Raw genomic sequence first — 24,142 nt, 5'->3', positions numbered from 1 at the left:
TGGATAAGCCAAACAAAGACACGCACGAGAATTCTTAGAAGCATGGCATTCCAACCGGAACTCTAATCAACAAACACAGAGTTAAACCCCATCTACCACCCCCTGAGAAAAGGAACAGGAAGTAACTTCACTACAGGAAATAACATCACCACCCCAAAGAAACCCAAACATATAAATAGGAAGCAGGAATTTTCAGCATTGCTTCGCATGTGGTCCATTGAAGATGTTACCTAGCAAGGTAATGAAACGTCTGGAAATTAACCTTTCAGCTCAGCGAGCAAACCTACATCCAAAACCTCAACCTGAGCTACAAATCTTCTCAAAACTCACTAGGATATATACCCATTTGGAAGAAAATGGGCTCATCAGTGATAGGTGGCATGGTTTTGTGCAGGGAAGGTCATGTCTTACAAACCTAATAGAATTCTTTGAAGAGGTGATAAAGTAGATTGATGAGGGAAGGAATGTAGATGTCATATATATGCACTTTAATAAGGCATTTGATAAGGTTTCCTATGGTAGGCTGATGGAGAAGGTAAAGTTGCATGGGGTCCAGGGTGTTCTAGATAGATAGATACTAAACCAGTTGGGCAACAGGAGACAGAGTAGAAGGGAGGTTCTCAAAATGGAGACCTGTGACCAGGGGCATCCCACATGGATCCGGGCTGGGACCACTGTTCTTTGTGATATACATAAATGATTTGAAGGAAGGTGTATGTTGCCTCATTAGTAGGTTTGCAGATGACAGTAAGATTGATTGAGTAGCAGATAGTGAAGGGGACTGTCAGAGAATGCAGCACAATATAGAAAAATTGGAGAGCTGGGCAGATAAATAGCAGATGGATTACAATCCGATCAAATGCAAGGTGATCCACTTTGGAAGATCCAATTCAAGAGCAAACTATACAGCACATGGAAAAGTCCTGAGGAAAATTGATATACAGAGAGATCTGGGTGTTCAAGTGCATTGCTCCCTGAAGGTAGCAATGCAGATCAGTAGACTGGTCAAGGACGACTACGGCATGCTTTCCTTCATCGGACGGGGTATTGAGTACAAGAGTTGGCAGGTCATGTTACAATTGTATAGGACTTTGGTTCAGCCACATTTGGAATACTGCATACAGTTCTGCTCACCACAATACCAAAAGGACATGGATGCTTTGGAGAGGGTGCAGAGGAGGTTCACCAGGATGTTGCCTGGTATAAAGGGTGCTAGCCATGAAGAGAGGTTGAGTAGATTAAGATTATGTTCGTTGGAAAGAAGAAGGTTGAGGGGGGACCTGATTGACGCATACAAAATCATGAGGTTAGATTGGGTGGATAGCAAGAAGCTTTCTCCCCCCAGAGTGGAGGACTCAATTATTAGGGGTCATGACTCCAAAGTGAGAGAGGAAAAGTTTAGGGGAGATATTCGTGGAAAATTCTCTACGCAGAAGGTGTTAGGTATCTGAAATGTGTTGCCAGTGGAAATGGTGGGGGTGGGAACCATAGTGTTATTTAAAATGTATCTAGACAGATACAGGAATGGGCAGGGAGCAAAGGGATACAGGTCCTTAGAAAATAGGAGACAGAAATGTTTATGACACACTATTGGAGCAGGTCCAAATTGAACCCAGGACTCCTTGCTCAGAGGCAAGGACACTACCACTGTACCACAAGAACTCAGCCTAAGTGGAGTCTAAGGGTGTCTAATTTTCAAATGGTAAACAAGGGTAAACCATTAAAAGGGTCTTAACAAGAGGCACAGTATTACATATGAAGGTGGAGTTTATTGCATGACAGCAGTAGGTACCTTTAACATTCCCTGTTTCTGTACATTTGCAACTATGATTAGCCAGAAACGATCGCGATATCACCGTAGGGATCTTGCTAGATTGGCCAATTCTTGACCCAAAGACTCTTACATCAAATCTGATGCAGCTGAGCAATTTCAGCATTAACTCTTCTAGAACCATTTCCTTAAACCTGCTGCATGGTCTTCATGACATGGATAGGCAATAAACAGGGATGTCAAATATTCCACATGTAGGTTGATCAGCATTTTATGGCTTCAACACAATATTGGGAGATGGAACCTAACATCCCGTTGAGCTTTGCTTGTTCTAACTCACACTGGTCACAGAGCTGAATATCACAGGAAGTTGTTCACCCATTGTGATAGGCTGGTCTCTCTGAAGGAACAATTCACCTACTGCCACTCCCCTATCCTCTGCACATTCTTCTCATTAATCCACATCCTATTTGACAAAGTAAATTGAACCTGCCTTACCACAATCTCAGGCAGTGCCTTCCAGATCCTAACAACACACTGTGTGAAGATTTTCCTCATGTTCTCAATGCTTCTTTTGCCAATGAACTTACAGTCTGTGATGCCTTGAGTTTTTCCACTTCTGATAATTATCTGATTCTTTTATAAAGACATCAGCTGAATCTCTCCCCATCACGCCATCAGGCTCAGGATTCCAGATTCTAATGATGCTGAAAAGTAGTTTCACGGTTCACATCAACAGTTGCTTTTTATTTTGCTAATCACCTGAAATTGCAGTTCTGTGGTTTGCGTTCCTTCTTCCAACGGGAATTGTTTCTCTCAATCTGCCTCTCACGATTCTCAACATCTGCATCAAATCTCCTCTCCAAGGAAAGCAGCCCCAGTTTTGCCTTGGAACCGACGTTCCTCATCCCAACAAAACATTCCTGTGAATCTTTTCTGTAGCCTCTTGTTTTGACCACCCTTCCCAATACGCAGTGTCCAGCAATGAGCACATACTCCAGCTGAGGCCAAACCGGTATTCCCTGCATTAACTCCACTGTATTTGATTCCAAAGAGTCTTTGGGTCAAGAATGGGTAAAAGACACCAGAGGGGGAAATCCTGGAACTATGAGGAAGGAGGGAATGAGCCATTAAATTAGAACTGCTGCATTTTTCACTCTACTCCGATTCTCTCATTTTAAATGTTTACAATTTTTGGGGTAAGGCTAAAGCATATAAGTCATTACGAGTCTACCATGCCACTGCATGTATCTCTTGGGATGACCATCTGCTCCTTTGGCTTCCTTCCTGGAATTAAAATTCAGCCCTGGGGCATCCTTCAATATGCCACTTGCCAAGTCCCATTGCAATGCGTTCGCCTGTTGGACTGCTTCGTTTGGATTGAAGAACATTTGTTATTGATTAGCTCATGTGAAAACCTAGCCCAGCTTTGCAAAGTCTTGGCCACAGCATTTCGCTGCCAAAGTGTCTGTTATCTGTGTTCTCTACACATTCCTGGAGTATTTCTGAATCTTTAGGATGGAGGTAAGAATACTGACAAACTCACCAGATACAAGAATTTAAACTTATGTAACAATTGGGTGGAATCATAGAATCCCTACAATGTGGAAGTAGGCCATTTGTCCCATTGATGTCACACCGACCCTCCGAACAGCATCCCACCCAGACCCAGGGAGGTGTGGGGAGGAAGTGGGGTGAGTTTTTAAAGGCTGGGGAGAGTGGTAAAAAGTGGGGAGAGATTGTGACCCAAGTGCGGCAGTACTTTGGAGCAGAAAAGGCCGAGTGAGAGAACCTGAACAGATGATCTCCAGCCCAGACGTGATGGGCAGAAGGGCCCTTTCCCCCTTTTATAAAAGTCAATCCCAGGTGGGATGGGGGAAAGACACCTCCAAAAAGTAAGGTCTCCACACACAGCTGCCACATTTTGCCCAATGCCAACTTGCACAGTCAAACCAACTGGACTGCCCACTTGGCGTGGTCCTTGTCTGGCTATAGGTAAAATAGGGTGCAGAGGAGGCACTCCAGAGGTCAGCAACTGGTCAATGACAGGCATCAATAGGTCCGAGGGTAACCAGACCATCTGCTAGCTACACTAACCCCACCCGACACCCCCACCCCCCACAACCCACCCAAACAGGAGGCACATGGGGAGTGGATAACAAAGTGGCAAATTCTTGCGCTTTGCAAGACCACTTGCCACTGAATGGAAATATCAACTCCAACCTGCGGTTCTCAGGAATGTAAATTACATCAGGCTGCTCTCTTTGCTGCCGAGCCAGTGACTCATATCACGTGTGAGAAATTTAAGAGATTACAGCCAAATCTAGGACTGCCTAGTCAATAAGCTGAGCAAACTTAAAATGGTGAACAACTTTTCTGGACTTCTTAATCCAAACAATAAATCACTGCAATTTATTTTTTTTTTAAAAAAAGGAAGTGCAGCTGCAGTGCCAAAATTCACTGCTCTGATCCCCAAGCTAAATCCCCATTTTGTGTGGCCACTGCATCTGCATAAGGCATTGCGTCAGTGTTTCAATAATTCCGACAAGTTTCCAATGCTCAAGAATGTCAGATCTGGGAGCAAGGCAGTTACTAAGTGGAACTTCAGAACACCATTACAAACCCCACAGGATCCAGCAGAAACATCTAGCAGCAAGCGATCGATTTCAACAAGGGGCAGCAGATCACGTCAAGCAGCTCTGGAATCAAAAGGGAACTATTATTTGGGTCACTGACATCTTAAAGTAAACTTTCTGCTTCATTTACTATTGAAATGTTAGCCAAATTGAAGAATGGGGCCCACAACAGGCCAGGCCATTAATCACAAACTCATCATAGAAAAGACAGAACTGGGGTGGCTTTTAGAGCAATGATTTATTTACCTATTTACTTAATTTTGAATGTCCTTGCACTTCTGCATCTCATAGACCAAGTCCTACCATGTGCATGTTATAATTTTGAGAGGTATAAAGTCATGGATATGCATGTTAAACCAGACCTTACCTTGAAGCCTTGATAGTAGCTAAGATGCTATCTAGAAATGTAAAAATCGAAGGCAGAGTTCCAAAAGGTATCCAAGAAACAGAAGTGTAAGTAAAGTGAGTGTTCTAGAGACTGATAATAGGAGTTAATAGTAGATAAGGAGGAAATGACAGATGAAAGTGAACAAATATTTTGTTCTTATCTTCACTATTGATGATAGACAAAATTTCCAGTAACAGCTGAAAATCAGGCAGTGCAAGGGGTGGTGGCAGAGGGGACCTACTGAAATTACAATCACTAAAGAAAATGAGATTGAGCAAATTGATGTAACTGCAGGACAACAAGTCTCTAGGTTCTACAGACTTCTTCCTAGCAGGTTACTGAAGTTGGATATTTGTTGATGTTAATTTTCCAAAATTCACAACATTTTGGAAAGGATACAGAGAACAGGAAACAACAAGGCAATTAGTTTGATATCGGTTGTGGGAAGGTGTAGAATTAACGTTAAAAAGGTTATGGCTGGGCACTTGGAAAGAAACAATGTAACTTGAAAAAGTCAGCATGCTTTTGTGAAACAGAAATCACACTTAATGGAGTTCTTTAAAGGAATAATCTGTGCAATGGATAAAGTAGAGCCTGCTGATATGCTGTACTTGGATTTCCAGAAAAGATTTGATAAAGCCACATCAAAGCCTTTAATGCAAAATAGGAGCAGTGTAGTGTCTGACATATTAGCATGAGTAGAAAATTGGCTGCCTGGTAGAAAACAGAGTATGCATTTCTGGTTGGCAGGATGTGATGACAGGAGTAGCCCAGGGGTCTGTGCTAGGACTTCACCTTTTTACAATTTATATCAATGATGTATAGGGCAGCAAAGGCATGGGTGACAAGTTTACAAATGACAAAGATAGGAACGTCTATTATGTAGAAACATAAGGAGGTTACAGATGGCTGTAGATGGAGTGAAAATCCTGGCAGATGGAATACAATGTGGGATATGATGAAGTTGTTCACTTTGGAAGGAAGTACAAAAATGTGGAGATTACTTAAATGGAGAACAACTGCAGAATTCAAAGATGCTGAGAAACCCATGTGTTTTAGTACATGGGCCACAAGAAGTTAGCATCATAGGATCCCTACAGGGTGGAAACGGTCCAATTCGGACCATTCAGTGCACACTGACCCTCCAAACAGTGTCCCACCCAGACCCACACTCCTATCCTATCCCTTTAACTCTGGATTTACCCTGGCTAACCCACCCATCTCTGGACACTATGGGCAATTTAGCATGGCTAATCCACCTAATCTGCACATCTTTGGATTGTGGGAGGAAACTGGAGCACCTAGAGGAAACCCACGCAGACACATGGAGAACGTGCAAACTCCACGCAGAGTCACCTGAGGCTGGAATCGAACCCAGATCGCTGGTGTTGTGAGGTAGCAGTGCTAACCACTGAGCCACCATGCCATCACCTCACCCCCTCAACCCCAAATCCCACCCCCACCGTGGGATATGGAATTCCCCTAAAGGACAATTATGAATCAATCTCATTGCTGAGCATCAGGGAACACATGTACACCAAACCAGATGAGGATAGCAGTTTTGTTTCTCTGAAAGGAGATTAGTGAACTGGATCAGACTTTTCCAACAATCCACAATGATTTCATGGTCATCATCAGACTCTTAATTCCAGATTATTGAATTCAAACTTCAACATCTGCCGAGGTGGGATTTGAACCCGGGTCCCCAGAATATTACCTGGATCTCAGGATTAATAATCCCGTGGAAAAACTATTCAGCAACACCTCCCCCTATGAAATATGAACCAAGAGCCTAAGTAGATCATTCAGCCCTTTGAGTTAAGAGTGTGGTGCTAGAAAAGCACAGCAGGCATATTGCTCAAAGCACTGATTCTCCTGCTCCTCAGATGCTGTCTGACTTGCTGTGCTTTTCCAGGATCACACTCTTGACTCTAATCTCCAGCATTCAACCCTTTAAAACTGATCCACAATAAGATCATGACTGATATGCTTGTGCTTCAACACTCCATGATTCCTATCAACCACAATCATATTTTATGGCCTTGCCTAACAAGCACCTATCTAATAAAGTCAAAACATTTCAAACTTCCAGCATCTGCAGTAAAAAGACAAAATGCTGGAGAAAGTCAGTTGGTCGAGCAACATCTGTAAAGAGACAGAGTTACTAGTTCAGTCTGAGATGACTCCTCTTTGATACTAGCCTCTGTCTTTAAACATTTTTAAAATTACTCCAGCTCCATTGGAGCTCTCTCCCTTAGCAGGCAACATCACACAGCGTTCTGAGGGAGATGATTTCTCTTCATTTGTATCCTCCTAGCATTGGTCTCCCCAACAAGAGGAAACATCCTTCCAATTTTCTCAAGATGATTCAGGATCTTGTACATTTCAATCCAACCACCTCTCACTCTTTGACACTCCAGTGGAAATAAGCCCAACCTTTCCTCAAAAAGATAACCCGTTCATTACGGGATTAAATCTAATAAACCTCCTCTGAACCACCTCCATCATATTTAGATCCTACCTGAAACAAAGTGACACAACACCAGGTCATAGTCCAACAGATCTATTGCAGCACTCTGAAAGCTAGGGATTTCACATAAACCTGTTGAACTATGACCTAGTGTGGTGTGCCTTCCGACATTGCCAACCCAGTTCAACACCGGCACCTCCATGCCACGGCTTTCTGAAACAGGGAGACCTAAACTGCACATGGGATGCACTAATTATTGTATTCTGTCTTTTACAAACATAACTACGCAGCACCTGGGGAAAAACATCATTTTTCTATCTATTGACTCAGGAATGCAATTTTTAAAAAAACCCAAAAATTGGACACCAAAACCCAAATGCAATTGTCAAACTAATCTGTTATTTTGATTGAAATGATGGCTATGAAAGTGAAAATTATTCAACACAATCAAAATGTCCCAAGGGGCTTTGCAGCAACATTATCCGACAAAAGCTCACGAGAGGAGATAGCGTGGCAGATAACCAGCAGCTCTGCTCTGTGTTAATGTTTCAGCAGCATCTTTAACGAGGGGAAATGTTGAGAGGTTTAGAAAGGGACATCCTGGGTCTGGCACCCCTTCACTTTATGGAGAGCAGCATCAGCTCTGCCTTTGAACTCTCAAAAGTGAGGTTACCTAAGGTTATCTGAAAATCTGTCCTTGTCCTGTTGTCTTTGATTTCTTCTCATCCAATCTTCTCGCTGTTGTTATCATCAGCAAATAATACGGCCACAGTGCTATTAAAAATAAATTGCGTCAGGAAAATTTATTCTGTACTATCTATATAAACTAATCCATGCTGGATCCTTCCAAAAGTGGAAAACGTTTATAGACTCCCAATTTCCTTTGATAATTAAAAATGAGATGTTCTTCACTAATCACAAATTTAACCACAAATTGGATCCCACTCACAACAATTTGTGCTTAATCAGATTAAAGAATGAATTTTGGGCAGGTTCAGATGTTTAGGATTTGACTCTACCTTTTAAAAGATTCACTTCCACTGCACCAAGTCGGACAGCTCATCAATCTCTATTATTTATCTCTGTGAATCACCATATGAGAAAGTGTTAGACCAGCATTTCCACCCCTTAGCAGTTGGAAGTGAGTTAACATTAAAGTGATGTCTCTGCATCTAAAATGGGCTTTGTACAATTCTGACAGCAGGACTGCAGAAAGAAAATGCTTGTTAAAATTACCTAGAAACACACTGAAACAACACTTGAAACACTGAGCATAATGTTAGTCTCCAGAGGACTGCGGAGGGCTATGGACAGAAGACTAAAGAATGGGACTAGCTGGGTCGCTCTTTTAGGAGCCAGTATTGATGCAATGGGTTGAATGGCCTCCTTATGTGCCATAACATTCTATAATTGTATATTTCAAGTAAAAATCATTTAGAGGCACTGGAGAAGATGCAAAAAAGAGCTACAAAAGGAGGAAACCAGGACTATTAGGAAAGGCTCAATAAATTGGGGTCCATGTATTATTGCATATATCTCAAAACCACACAGTGTACTTTTAAGATAGTTAATAGCAGCAAGACATGTGTAGTTCCAGTATTGAAAGATACTGGTTTCACCTTCTGTAAAAATAACAGTAACCTGTTTCCAGTCTTTACTCTGTGCAGTTAATAAGCACAGATCTCCGACTATGTGCAAGTCTGATATCTTAAGCAGTGTAAATAGTTAGTGTTGTAACTAAACTTCAAGACATCTATCTCAACAAGACCTAGTCTTTGTGAAATATAACGTTGCAAAGCTTAAGGTATAGGGAACGCTCAGGTCATATCATACTGGCACTGGTGTTTTAGCCAGAAACAAGATCTGGACCATTGTGTCTTGGAAAGAGACTGGTGTGTGATCTAATAGAAGTCTTTAAAATTATGAAGGGGGTTTGATCGGTATATATAGAGAGGAAGCTTCCAGTTTGGCAGGGCTTTCAAATCTTAAGTATAAGGTAGTCACTAATACATTCAGTTATTCGGAGCTACATTAGCCAGAGTGTAGTTAGAATGTGAAACTTATTGCTACCACAAGAACTAACTGGTGGATATAGGATAGAAGCCTTTCAGTAAAAGATTAATCTGATGAAGGAAAAGAATAGAAGGTATTGCTGTTAGAGTTATACCAAGTAAGCCGAAGAAAGGTTTAAATGGAATATAACCAATGGCACAGACTACTTGGGAGCATTTTTTTTGGTGTGTGCAAGGGTAATTGTTGGCAATATTCTTCATATAAAAGGTACAGGAGTATGGAAAGAATCGAACAGAAAAGTAGTATTGATTTACCAGAGGCATATAAAGGTCACACTTGATAGTTCCCTGATGAATGTGCTATGCAAATTTGTAGATTTAACATTGCAACATAATCATTAAAAAGCAGACTCAACCTTCAAGTAACAAATCCACACACCAAAATAAAAGCCAAATTCCAGTTTCCAATCAAAAGTGAAAAACGTAAGAACATAAGAATTAGGAGCATGTGAAGGCCATTTGGCCCCTTCAATCTATTCTGTCATTCAACACGATTCCAATCTTTTTGTGGGCTCAGCTCCACCAAACTGACCTCTCACCATAACCCTCAATTCCTTTACTGTTCAAAAATCAATCTATCTTTGCTTTAAAAACACTCAGTGGAGGTAGCGTTACTGGGCAGGAAGTTCCAAGATTAACAACCCTTTGGGTGAAGAAGTTCCTCCTCAACTCAGTCCTAAATCTGCTCCCCCATTATTTGAGGCTATGCTCCCTAGTTCTAGTTTCAGCCGCAAAACAGGAACCATAATCAACAGGATTTGAACCAATGCAGCGTAACCCCCACAGACTTCTAACCCATCACCTTAGCCACTTGGTTACGTCAAGTTGTAGCCCAACAGATTTATTTGAAATTACAAGCTTTCACAACACTTTAACTTAAAGTCACCTGAAAGAGGAGCAGTGCTTTGAGAGCTTGCGATTTCAAATAAACCTGTTGGACTTTAACCTGGTGGTGTGTGACTTCTGACTTTATCCACCCCAGTCCAACACCGGCACCTCCACAACATGGCTATGACTGGACACTTTGGGGCTGGACTCAGTGGAGGAGGCACTCTCTCTGCTGGGAATTTCACTGCACTGTTGGGCAACTGAAAGTAATTTTCAACGCTTTTACTTTTGAGGACTGTCTTGAAAATACAGCCACCAAGTAACTGCTGCATAAGTGTTACAGTTCATGATGAATTGTGGATGCAATGATGGTTCATTGGTGGACCAGGAATGTTGCACGGAATCTCAAAATTCCAGCTTCCCGTTAGTGAGCACCACCGAGGTGTTGCATGTCCCAGCTAACATGAAACATACCTACAATCATGTGATGGCAGATGTCACAAAATGTAGGCTTTTTGAAGACAAATTCTTGAAAGTTGTGCGACCTTACTGGTTTGAGAGGTAACGAGGGTTGGTGGGACTTCCTTGCTGGTGGCTCATTGATGGGTGATACATCTGGCGGGAGAGTAGTGGGTGGTGTTGGGGGTGGAGTGGGTGGAGGAGGCAGTATCTCTGTTGGAAATTTCACTTCACTGTTGGACCGCTGGAAGAAGTTCTCAACGCTTTTACTTCGGAGGATTGTCTTGAAGGACAGTGACCTCTTCAAGCGTTGAAGCTACAGAATGAAAACAGAAAAGACAATATTTTTAAGAGGTGGACCACTGAGAACTGGTATAAAATGACAAGCACAAACATGCAATGCAATCAAATTCTTTGTGAAAAGGTGAGGATATTTATTTATGTCAAAACAAACAGAACAAGAAAACAGAACCAGAAATTGCTGGAAAATCTCAGCAGGTCTGGCAGCATCTGTGGAGAGAAATCAGTTAATGTTTCAGGTCCAGTGATCCTCAGAGTTCTCCACAGATGCTGCCAAACCTGTTGAGCTTTTGCAGCAATTTCTGTTTTTATTTCTGATTTACAGCATCTTCAGTTCTTTGGTTTTTATTTAAATTCTAGAAAATATAATTTACTCCCACGATTTCACGATATCGTTTGTTTATACAAACAAAGACTCTTATTCGCCAGCTTACGGTCTACAATGCACACAGCATAAGCAGTGGCAATTCAGCCCATCTTATTGACGCCTGTACTTTGAAAAAGCTATCCACTTAATCCCATACCCTGCTTTCCCCACCACTCCCCACTTAATTCTGAAAACCTTTCCCACTATTTATCCAACTGAAACATTAGAACAAATCTGCTTCCATCACAGCTCAATGTAAAACAAAACTCTCATCATCTAGCTGTTTTTCTACTTTTTTTTCCCTCCAAGGAATGGGAGGTATAATTGGTAAAATCAGCGAGAAGTCCCACCAAGTCTCTGCTCATTGTCCTAGAATAGAATTTCTCCTTGGGCTACTTCAGAACGAACCTGGTTGTTGTGGTTCTGGAGTCACATGAAGGCCACATGTGATAAGGACAGTAGATTTCCATCCTTAAAAAGGAATGAGGTGCTTACAACAATGATCATTTTCATGGCCACCATTATCAAGACTACCTTTCAAGTTCAGATTTATTAATTCCATTGTGGGAATGTGAACTCTTGCCCCAGACATTAGTTGGCTCTTCGAATAATCAGTCAATAGACAATAGGTGCAGGAGTAGGCCATTCTGCCCTTCGAGCCTGCACCACCATTCATTATGATCATGGCTGATCATCCTCAATCAGTATCCTGTTCCTGCCTTATCTCCATAACCCTTGATTCCACTATCCTTGAGAGCTCTATCCAACTCTTTCTTAAATGAATCCAGAGACTGGGCCTCCACTGCCTTCTGGAGCAGAGCATTCCACACACCCACCACTCTCTGAGTGAAGACGTTTTTCCTCATCTCTGTCCTAAATGGCCTACCCCTAGTCCAGTGACTAGTCCCACTACACCACTGTTTCCATCCAATCAATGTCCTTTAGTGACTGACTTTCAACCCAATGGAAACAGTTCCTCCCTATTCACTCTCAAAACCCTTCCTCATTTTCCAAACGTCCAATAGTTTGAAGTATCTATTGACGAGTCATATGAATAAGATGATTTCAGACCGGATTTATTTTCTGTATGGAGTTCCCAAATTTTAGACAAAAATTTGGGGTAACGCAATTGGCCTCATAATCTGGTCGGCATGGACGAGTTGGACCAAAGGTCCGCTTCCGTGCTGTACATTTCTGTGACTCTCTTGCCCTGGAGGAGGGAGGCAATGAATTGGAGAAGAGTCCTGGCTCCTGATAGCTTCACAGCTACCCTGTCTTGGCGTATTTGTCTGGAGAACAGGCTTCTTCCTGATGCCTCTTCCATGGGGTGGATTGCTGGCACCCAGTGTTCCTCACCTGGAAGAGGAAATTGGATGAAATACCAAACCGAGTGGCACAGATAAAATTCCTTGAGCCAAGGGAATAACAGTGGATGATCAACAAACAGCACAGGCCACCTACTTGGACCAGGCTGACATGAAACATATCATCTGATGGCAGATGTCACAAAATGTAGGGGCTTTTTGAAGATAGCTGAAAATGTGTTGCTGGTTAAAGCACAGCAGGTTAGGCAGCATCCAAGGAACAGGAAATTCGACGTTTCATTCCTGATGAAGGGCTTATGCCCAAAACGTCGAATTTCCTGTTCCTTGGATGCTGCCTAATCTGCTGTGCTTTAACCAGCAACACATTTTCAGCTGTGATCTCCAGCATCTGCAGACCTCATTTTTTTACCCGCTCTTTGAAGATAAATTCTTGAAAGTTGTGCGACCTTACTGGTTTGAGGGGTAATGAGAATTGGGACTTCCTTGCGGGTGGCTCATTGATGGGTGGTCCCTCTGCCTGGAAAGCAATTGTATTGTGTGCATGTTAAAGGGGAACTCAAATAATCTCAATCAAAACATCAGATTGTTTGAATATGGATAATGAACAAGGGAGAAGAATTTTATTTTGCTTTTTATGTTTGTTTATTGGATGTGAGCAAGAAAAGGCCAATATTTGCTGTCCATTTCTAACTGCTCTGTAAAGAACCACTGCAGGCCATGCAACATACAGTAGCCAGGGAGTTCTACTACTTTGACCCAGCTCCAGTGATGTTAAAAAAAGTTCGAAGTCAGTGTGGCAGATGAATCGAGGAAGGTGGTATTCCCATGTGCCTTTTGCTTTAGTCCTTCTTGATGGTAGAGTTGATAGGTTCAGTAAAGGGAACCTTGGGGAGTTGCTGCAATGTATTGTGCTGCCACACTTCACCAGCTGGGGTGAGAGTGAATGTTCAAAGTGCTTTGCCCTGGATGATGTCTTGTGGGTTGATGTGAGCTACACTCATCCAGGCAAGTGGGGAACATGCCATCACTTCCTGACTTCTGCCCTGCAGATGGTGAACAGGCTTTGGGGAGTCAGAAGATGAGTTACTTCCAAGAGAATATCCAGTCTCTGACTTGCTATTGGGGATAATTTGGAAGTCTGGGGAGGCAATGGTGTAGCAGTAACATCACTGGTGTAATGCCAGGCTGATGCTCTAGGGCACAAGTTCAAATCCTACTGTGGCAAATGGTGCAATTCAAGTTAAATTTAGAAAAAAAATCTGAAATTAAGCCAATCATGAAGAATCAGTTTTATTAATCCTTTAGGGAGAGGAACTGCCATCTTTACCTGTCTGATCTGCATGTGACTCCAGACCCTCAGCAATGTGGTTGGCTAATAACTGCCATCTGAAATGGCTGTAGCCAGCCACTCAGATGAAGGGACAAATCGGGATGGACAGCAATTGTGGCCTAACCAGTGATACCCATAGTCCATGAACGAGTAAGAGAATCCAGCAACGGTAATCAGTTAAATGTCAAATGGAGATGGTTAGACTTGTTGGAGATGGTCACACTTAGCAATACCTTTCCCTTTGGCATATTCCATGAGCCAGCACAGACGAGAATGAAAGTGAAACATAAAATAACAACATATGCATTTATGTCATACTTTATCATGTTGAATAGCTTCACAAAATGAATGATTATATGTGTCACACTGTTCTGCTCAGGTTTATTTTAAGCTGCAAAATCTACTCTGTCTCACACCTGGACGCCACATAGGAGGTTCTTGTGAGTTTGCAGAAATTCAGTACATAACAGCACATTCTTGCAGAGTGTGACAACCTTCTGTTTCTCTAGAGGTTAGTCCAGAATTCAACATGTCTATCTGTGACAGGTCAGGTACAGCAGGAGTACAGCCCCAATTTTAACCCTAACTGACCTGCAGCAAAAAACAGGGAGTGGGGAGCATTCATGTCAGGCACCAGTTCCACGCCCAGTCTGATTTCATTCCCGTGTTGACTCCAAGGAAGAGTAAAACCAGAGCAGGTGTAAATTTGTAAAGGAAGTGGGAGTGAGTCAGAGCCAAACCTGGCCTAGTTCTACTGGTTGGGGCTAACCATCATTTAGGTACAGCGGTTCATGTAGAAGATGGTGGTGTGGTGATGAGTGGTACAGTTAAGCATCAAACATGGACCTGAGGGCATATGAATGAACTGCCAAAGGAAGTGGGAGATGCGGGCACAGCTACAACATTTAAAAAGACACTTGGACAGTTACATGAATGTGAAAGATTTACAGGGACATGGGTCAGATGCAAGTAAGTGGGATTAGTTTAGTTTTTTTCTAATTCATTGCTGGGATGAGGATATCGCTGGCTATACCAGCATTCACTGCCATTCCTAATTGCCCAGAGGACAGTTAAGAGTTAACCACATTTGCTGCAGGTCTGGAGTCACATGCAGGCCAGATCAGGTAAGGATAATAGACAATAGACAATAGGTGCAAGAGTAGGCCATTCTGCCCTTCGAGCCTGCACCACCATTCACTATGATCATGGTTGATCATCCTTAATCAATATCCTGTTCCTGCCTTATCTCCATAACCCTTGATTCCACTATCGTTGAAAGCACTTTCCAACTCTTTCTTAAATGAATCCAGAGACTGGGCCTCCACTGCTCTCTGGGGTAGAGCATTCCACACAGCCACCACTCTCTGGGTGAAGTAGTTTCTCCTCATCTCTGACCTAAATGGTCTACCCCATATTTTTAAGCTGTGTCCTCTGGTTCAGCACTTACCCATCAGCGGAAACATGTTTCTTGCCTCCAGAGTGTCCAATCCTTTAATAGTCTTATATGTCTCAATCAGATCCCCTCTCAGTCTTCTAAACTCAAGGGTATACAAGCCCAGTCGCTCCAGCGTAAGGTAGTCCCGCCATTCCAGGAATTAACCTCGTGAACCTACGCTGCACTCCCTCAATAGCCAGAATGTCTTTCCTCAAATTCAGAGACCAGAACTGCACACAATATTCCAGGTGCGGTCTCACCAGGGCCCTGTACAACTGCAGAAGAGCCTCTTTGCTTCATAACAAAAGGGATTGAGTATAGAAGGCCAGCATGCTATTAGCCTTCTTCACTACCTGCTGTACCTGCATGCTTACCTTCATTGACTGGTGTACAAGAACACCCAGGTCTCATTGTACTGCCCCTTTACCTAAATTGATCCCATTTAGGTAGTAATCTGCCTTCCTGTTCTTGCTACCGAAGTGGATAACCATACATTGGCAGTTTCCTTCCCTGCAGGACATTAGTGAACCAGATGCGTTATTTGTAACAATTGACAATGAATTCATGATCACCATTAGATTCTTAATTTCAGATTTTTGTTGAATTCAAATTCTACCATCTGCTGTGGCAGGATTTGAACCTGGGTCCCTAGAACATGGCCTGGGTCTCTGGATTAACAATCCAGTGACAATACCGCTTGGCCATTGCCTCCCCATTGTTTGGGAAGCCTGGTTGACATGGACACATTGGACCGAAGGGTAAGTTTCTGCGCTGTATGACTCTGCCTACCTGTGACTGTTCAAATGAAGCGATTAGTGTAAGGTCAGCAGAGACTGGTTAACAATTAGCTTGGACAGTGAAATTGGAAGCTGGTGACAGTAAATGGACGAAAAGCGATTCTTGTGGTACTTACTGCACCTCTAGGACAGGAGGCCTGAGTTAAATCCTGCCTGCTCTGAACAGCTGATTAGAAAATATTTCAACGGGAAAGAACGAAGGAGGTAGAAGCACCACTTGAGTTTATTGATCACTGGGTTGTCAGAGACCTCAATCCAAAACAATGTTTTCTTTGGGCCATTCCGTTGTGTATAATTAGAGCAGAGACCTGACTGCATTGACGCTGAGGAGACCAGCAAGGCCATTCCGTATCTTGTTTTATTGCTGATCTCTGGTAAAACATAGATCCTTGACGTAATTGTCAACTTTGGCAAGTTTCATAAAGATTTCTCTCTGTCAGCGTGAGTTTAATTCCCACACTAACCGAAGTTACCATGAAAGCCTGACCTTCTCAAACATTCCGCCCCGCCCCACCCCCCCCCCCCCCACCTGAGCCATAGTGATCCTCAAGTTAAACTCCCCACTAGTCATCCCTAAGTAGAGAGCAGCGCATGTTCCTCTCTGACTATGGTGACTTTGCATTTAATCACTCCATGAGCCCTATTGCGATTTCTGACAATATTCTTCAAAATTCACCTTTTTTTAAGATCTAGACACTGTTCTTCTATAACACCTAGCTCATTCTATCTTCTTCATCATCAGCAGCAGAAGTACATGTCACTGCCAGGGCATCCTGGGACTCCTGGCATCAATGCCATGTGTCAATTGGGGTTGGTGTGGAGAGAGTCTACAACAACGTCTGAAAGGTAACCCCCACCCCCACCCTCAGAAGGTGGAGAGGCAAGTTGGTAGCAGAGTTCTGGTGAATGGGATGGTACAGACAAGGATCATCCTCTTTCCTCAGGACTGGCAGGGACAACATGCCATTACACCATGCCAGCCTGATCTCATTATGCCATCCAGGTCAGCGCTGTCTCCATGATTTGGGGAAATTCCCAGTAATGCAGGACGACCAATGACCTTCTGTGCTCTGCCAGGGCACATGCCACCATCCTCGATTATATACCTGCTACTGCACCCATCTCCTACCAAGGTGTCTAGTCTACCACGCTCATTAATACTTGCAACATCTTCCTTCGCCTGCTCACACCCTCCTAAATATTCAAATTAATAAAAACCAAAAGAGCAATGGATGCTGAAAATTAAGATCAAAAACAGAAATTGCTGGAAAAGCTCAGCAGGTCTGGCAGTACCTGCGGAAAGAAATCATAGTTAACATTTTGGGTCACATGAAGGGTCACAGAGGTCACAGATAGTTAGGAAAATAATAGTGAAATCAGCAACATAATGTTCAGTAATGGCGTTAAACAAAGGCAAGCCAATGGACAAGGTCTATTTACCAAGTTTACAGATGACAAAAATAGGTGGGAGGGACAGGTAGTATTGAGGAGGTGGGGAGGCTGCAGAAGGACTTGAACAGGTGAAGAGAGTGGGCAAAGAAGTGGCAGATCAAATACAATGTGGGAAAGTGTAAGGTTATGCACTTTGGTGGAAAGAATAGATGTGTAGTCTATTTTCTAAAGAGCGAAAGGCTTCAGAAATCTGAAGCACAAGGGACTTGGGAGTCCCAGTTCAGGATTCTCTAAAGGGGGTTCAGTTGGTAATTAGGAAGGCAAATGCAACGTTAGCATTCATTTCAAAAGGGTTAGAACACAAGAGCAGAAATGTACTGCTGAGGCTGTGTAAGACTCTAGTCAGACTGCATTTGGAATATTGAGTGTAGTTTTGGGCCCTGAATCAAAGGAACAATGTGCCTGGCATTGGAGGGGGTCAGGAGAAGGTTGACACGATCCTGGCAATGATGGATTTGTTAAACAATGAACGGTTGAGGATTCTGGGAGTGTATGTGATGGAGTTCAGTAGGTTGAGAGAGGATCTCAATGAAACTTACAGAATACGGAGTTGCCTAGATAGAGTGGAGATGGACTTGTAGGAAAGACTAGGACTCAAGAGTGAAGGCACAACCCTTTAGAACTGGGAAGAGGAGGAATTTCTTTAGCCAGAGGGTGGTGAATCTGTGGAACTCATGGCCATAGAAGGCTGTGAAGGCTAAGTCATTGAGTATATTTCGGATAGAGATAGGTAGGTTCTCGAGTAGTAAGGGGATCAAGGGTTACAGAGAGAAGGCAGGGGAATAGGGTTGAGAAACAGATCAGCCATGATCCGACAGCAGAGGAGTTTGATGGGTCGAATTCCTAAGTATGGCCCTCAAATCCCAAGCCAATGGTCGATTGTTACAAGAGCATATGTTGTAAACTATAAGATTGCAGCTTTGTCTGAAAAAAAAGTATTCATCCACTATATAAGAATGTGATCAAAGCATTGGTTTAAAATAAAAACTCTCAAGATAAACAAAGAGATTCTAAATTAAACGTTTATTGTTATGTAGACAATTGAATAAGAGCAATGATCCATGATAATAGATAATTGGACAATCATGAGCTGTAAAAAAAAACCACAATAATCAATCTTGAAGCCCCTGTTCACAACATTTACCAACAAGTTGACCCAGGGTCCTCATGTTTTTAATCATCAAATGACCACAGTCATTAATTCCTGAAGGGACTCTTCAAGTGAGAGATAGTTAAGTGAGTTAATTGGCTGGTAAAATCGTTAACAAAAATAGGATTTGCAGCATTAAGAACAAATTTGCTTGCAGCTGTATATTATTCATGGAAGGCAGTGGCATAGTTGTAACATCACTGATGGAACAACCCAGAACTGTTCTGGGGTCATGAGATCAAATCTCTCCAGGACAGATGGAAAAGTTTGATTTTTTTTAAAAATCTGCAATTAAGATTTAATTAAAAGTTTAAAAAGTTAATTTAATGGTGACCATGTGTTGTTTGTTATCTGGTTCACTAATGTCTCTTAGGCTCTGGCCGACATGAGACTCCAAGCGCATAGCAATGTAGTTGATTCTTACTTGTTGTTTGTGCAATTAGGAATGAGTAATAAATACTGGCCTTCCAACTCTATTTTGATTTAATCCCTGCCCTCCCCTTCACTGTTTGATCATACAGCATTGCCCTTTGATGAGAAGGGCATCGCATGTCACTGGCCACTCGGGTGTTTCCTTTCTGCCTGGTAGTGGAAATTGAATAAAAATTTATACTATTGTCTTTCACTGTGTCTCACACCTGCACACACACAACATAGGTGCTGGGGAAAATATAAACACTACCGCAGTTAGGCAGGAGTGTGGGGTTAAGAAGAAAGTAAAAAATTATTTAACCAGGAGATTTAGAATCCCCTCAGTCTAGGGGACTGACTCTGAAAATAAAAAAAGAAAAAAGGAAGAAAAAAGAAAAAAAAATACTGGCCTAACCAATGATTTCCACATCTTGTTTATGTATTAAAAAAAACCCTTTTTCATAATCATGGTTAGCTGCCCTATAAAAGACATGTTTACAGTGTCCAATACTACTCAGTCTTCAAATGCCACATTAAAAATAGTAGCAGGACTGAATCAGAACCACGGGTGGTCAGCTGGATAATGGGAAATTGTAAATAAAACAAAAATAATATCTTCTGTCACTCACTTGCTGAAAGTGATTCACATGGGAAATTTCAACTGGCCAATCTGCATTCTCAAGTATTTGTTCTTAACCCATGTACCCAGACAGAGAAGGAATTTTGAAAAAACAAACATTCATGAGATGAGTGTGTCCAGCATGTACTGCCCAGAGAACAGTTAACAGTCAATCACATCACTGTGGGTCTGGAGTCAGTTGTAGGCCAGACCAGGTGAGGATTGCAAATTTCCCCCACCACCCCACCCCCCCGAAGGACATTAGTGACCCAGATGGGATTTTCCTGACAATCGGTCCCCAGAACTTTACCTGGGTCTCTGGATGATCAGTCCAGCAATAATACCACGAGGAAAGATCTTTTGATCTTTTGCTTGTGGGGTTTCATGATAAACATTGGGTAGTGATTACATTGAAAAACTGACCCCAATATTCACACCTGTGGAGATAGGGATGAGAATAGGAAATCATCTATTTCCACCACTCAAGTTCAACATTTCTCTTTAGCAGTTCTCAAAATGAACAGAAAGAATCTTCTTCTGTCTGTTGTATGTTATTTATAGTGCACTTGACCATCTCACATTTGTTTACAATGTCACTACATTCATAGAAATCTAACCTACCACTGATGCATGTATTTTATTGTTTTGAAATACACCTGATGGCATGAGACACAGTAGATTTTCAAATCAGTAAGGGAATCAAGGTTTATGGGATGAAGGAAGCAAATGATCAGCAATGATCTCATTGTATGGTGGAGAACAGGCGATGGGCTGAGTGGCCTACTACTATGGTCATTATCTTTGCTGCTATCTATCAGGATGAACGTAAGTGGCAAAGACGGCCCATGCAGCTTGATGTCTGAGTTTCACTAAGATTTAGTGACCATATCATAATACTCATTGATCCCATTGCGCTGTTCCGTTCGCAAAAATGAGCTCAACCTGATACTTAAACCACTTGATGCCAATTTGATTTAACAATGAGTCAATACCCAAATGTTTCATTTGGAAACTGTTTAAGTATTGAGCCAGCGATGTGCAAGACCATTCTGATAATACAGTATGGACAAAGCGCAGAGTCTCCCTCGGTTGCCTAAGCTTCCTTCTGTGTGCATGGAACAAGTGAATGAACACTGAAAGATTCACAGCGCCCATTTCCTGACCAATCTCCCACTAAACATTTATGCAGCTTTAAATATCATCCTGTGCATTGCCAAAAGTTGAAAACATTGAAACTGTGAAGCCATTCTGTGAAATTATAAATAGACATCTTGTAGCTGATTCTTCACGCTTAATTTAGGCTAAAAATTGCTTCGCTTTTCCGATCACATGGCTCATCACTCTCCAGTTGGAATACTCACCTCTGCCAAAAGAGGGACAGACTGGTGGTAGAAGCTGTTCTTGCATGCAGCAAAGGTCCCTTCCTCCGGGAAATCCAGTATATTGCTGTTGAAACCTGAAAATATCTTCCTGTACAAACTTGCATTTACACACCATCTTTCATGCTAGCCCAAAATATTTCAGAATCAGGAAAATAGGAGTTGCCTACCCATATAGGGAGAGGCTGAACAGGCTGGAGCTGTTTTCCCTGAAGCGTCGGAGGCTGAGGAATGACCTTATAAAAAGTTTATAAAATCATGAGGGGCATGGATAGGGTAAATAGACACGGTCTTTCCCCTGGGGTGGGGGAATTCAGAACTAGAGGGCATAGGTTTAGGGTGAGAGGGGAAAGATATAAAAGAGACCTAAGGGCCAACTTTTTCACGCAGAGGGTGGTGCATGTGTGGAATGAGCTGCCAGAGGAAGTGAAGGAGGCCGGTACAATTACAGCATTTAAAAAGGCATCTGAATGGGTATATGATTAGGAAGGGTTTAAGAGGGATATGGGCCAAGTGCTGGCAAATGGGACTAGATTAGATTAGGATAATCTGGTCGGCATGGATGAGTTGGACCAAAGGGTCTGTTTCCGTGCTGTACATCTCGATGACTCTGTCTGTTATTAGACATGAGCCGGAATGGACATTAGGCACTGCTTTTTCTTTTGAGAGCAGAAGTGATTGTAGCTTGAAGGGCAGCACTCCACATCAAGCACAGCTAATGAGTAATCTCTCCTGATTTGACCGACTGCCATGGGTACATGTGGATAACCTGCAAAACTTTCCAAAGTTCAGCACAGTCACTCACTTATGAATGCTCCTTTACAAAGTCAAGCTGTTCTGAGGGAGACTAGAATCTGGAATTTCTGGTTGTCAAGGTGGGATTGGAGACTTTGCACTTTTACAATGTGATCACACCGTGTAGGGACAGTGACAGCCAATTCGTACACCATAGCCACCAATAATGACATAATTGGGCATCTGTTCTAGTGATGGCAGTCATTGAATAAATGTTGTCCAGGAAATGGTTTCCTATCAATTACAGAAAACACCTGAACTTAACCAATAATGTTAAAAATTGTTCCAATGAGATACATATCTGTGAGAGTGTGTGCACACAGATGTGCGAGAGAGACAGCGCGTGAGAGAGAAGGCGAAAATTGTAAAATCAGCGATTGATTCGCTGTTACATTTCAAGCCATTGCACAAACTCCAGATATCCCTCAAAACTTCCACTTCTGGGCAATTTAGCTGTTCATGTTTCAGCTTATTAGCCCATCACACGATTAGTTAACTTCCCCCAAGACTGGGACAATAGAGGTCCGAAAGGCTGCACTGTCTTTGTTATTAGGGGAAGTGGGCGGGGGAAGAGATATGCAGGAGTGGAGAAGGGGTTTGTGGAATTTGCTGGAATCTTTGGTCCCAATTTTTACGCAACCACTGAAGGTAGACATTTCATAAATGGCCTCGTGCAGAGCTCAAAGAAAGAACAGCATTATAATCTGCTATTAAGTCCCAGTGGTTGAATTCCCAAACATTCCAGAACAAAGCAACCCATTTGATTGACAGCTCATCCATTAAACATGCTCGCCACCATCAATATGTGGTGCACTGCAGCAACCCACCAAGCTTTGAGCAACAGCACTTTCCAAATCCACAAATATGTCCAACAAGAAAGACAAGGACGGCAGATGCATAGGAACACTCCCATGTGGAAGTTCCCCTCCAAGCCACTCACTATCCTGACTTGGAAATGCATCACTTCACTGTCACTGGATCATACATCTGGAGCTCCCTTCCTAATAGCATCATCAGTCTATCCATACAAAAAGGACTTCAGTGGTTCAAGAGGGCAGCTCACTGTTTACTTCAAGAGCAATTAAGGAGCAGCAACAAAAGCTGGTCCATCCAGACATTCCCCTCCCTGTCAAAGTTATCAGACAGATATAGCCACTTGGGAGAAGTATTAGAAGGTGTTAGCATGTAGACCTTCCCCAGTGAGGGAGTTGATGCTCTTCAAAAAGAAAGGCAGAGGAACAACAGAAGGAAGAGAACAGCAGGGGGATTGGGTTTAAGAGCCGCAAGGTTATGCTGCAGCTTTTAGAGAGCCCTGGTTAGACCACAATTGAAATATTGTGTTCACTTCTGGTTGCCTCATTATGGAAAGAATGTGGAAGCTTTAGAGAGGATGCAGAGGCTTACCAGGATGCTGCCTGGACTGGAGGAGATGTCTTATGAGGAATTGTTGAGGGAACTAGGGCTTTTCTCGTAGGAGTGGAGTGAAGGGGGATGAGAGGTGATTTGATAGAGATGTACAGGATGATGAGAGGCGTAGATAGAGTGGATAGCCAGAGATTTATTCCCAGGGCAGAAATGGCCATCACGAGGGGGCATAATTTTAAGGTGATTGGAGGAAGGTTTAGGGGAGATGTCAGAGGTAGGTCTTTACGCAGAGAGTGGTGGGTGTGTGGAATGCACTGCCAGCGGTGGTAGTGGAGTCAGAGACATTAGGAACATTTAAGCAACTCTTGGGTAGGCCCATGGAAGATAGTACAGTGAAGGGTATGTAGGCCTTAGAGTAGGATAAAAGGTCGGCACAACATCAACGACTGAAGGGCCTGTACTGTCCTATGTAGAAACAAACATAGCATTGTGTAGCACTGAAGGAGAATTATCAAGCCTGTGTCAGATATTCAACAGCAGTGTCCAATCAGTGCCATACCCTTTAATGTTGCAACTCAAATCTGCTTCCCGACTCCACCAAGTGGAGAATTCCGGATTACAAGAAGCTTCTGTACGAAACATCTCCTGCCTTGAGCTCTTTTGCCGAAGATCTCCAATCGGTGTCCTGTGGTTGCTAACTCCTCTACAGCTAGAAATATTCTCCCTATTTATACTTCACACAGCCCTTCATGAAATTTCACCTTTACCTTCCAGTTAAGATATTGGTCCTAAT

At 42.6% G+C, this 24,142-nt stretch overlaps 1 protein-coding gene across 4 annotated transcripts in view; it reads right to left on the bottom strand.

Annotated features, from left to right (window-relative positions):
• LOC132830837 (SH3 and cysteine-rich domain-containing protein 2-like) overlaps nt 1-24,142 on the bottom strand; it is a 129,766-nt gene that overhangs the window by 49,879 nt on the left and 55,745 nt on the right. For all 4 annotated transcript variants that reach the window (XM_060848713.1, XM_060848716.1, XM_060848714.1 and 1 more), the window contains one exon: nt 10,640-10,940. In XM_060848713.1, coding sequence (XP_060704696.1) covers nt 10,640-10,940 — 301 coding nt within the window. The remainder of the gene's footprint in view (nt 1-10,639; nt 10,941-24,142) is intronic.

This window comes from Hemiscyllium ocellatum, chromosome 32, assembly GCF_020745735.1.
Source record: "Hemiscyllium ocellatum isolate sHemOce1 chromosome 32, sHemOce1.pat.X.cur, whole genome shotgun sequence".
Classification (NCBI taxonomy): Eukaryota; Metazoa; Chordata; class Chondrichthyes; order Orectolobiformes; family Hemiscylliidae; genus Hemiscyllium; species Hemiscyllium ocellatum.
Note: the sequence above shows the minus strand (reverse complement) of the source record. Positions and strands in the feature narration are given on the sequence as shown.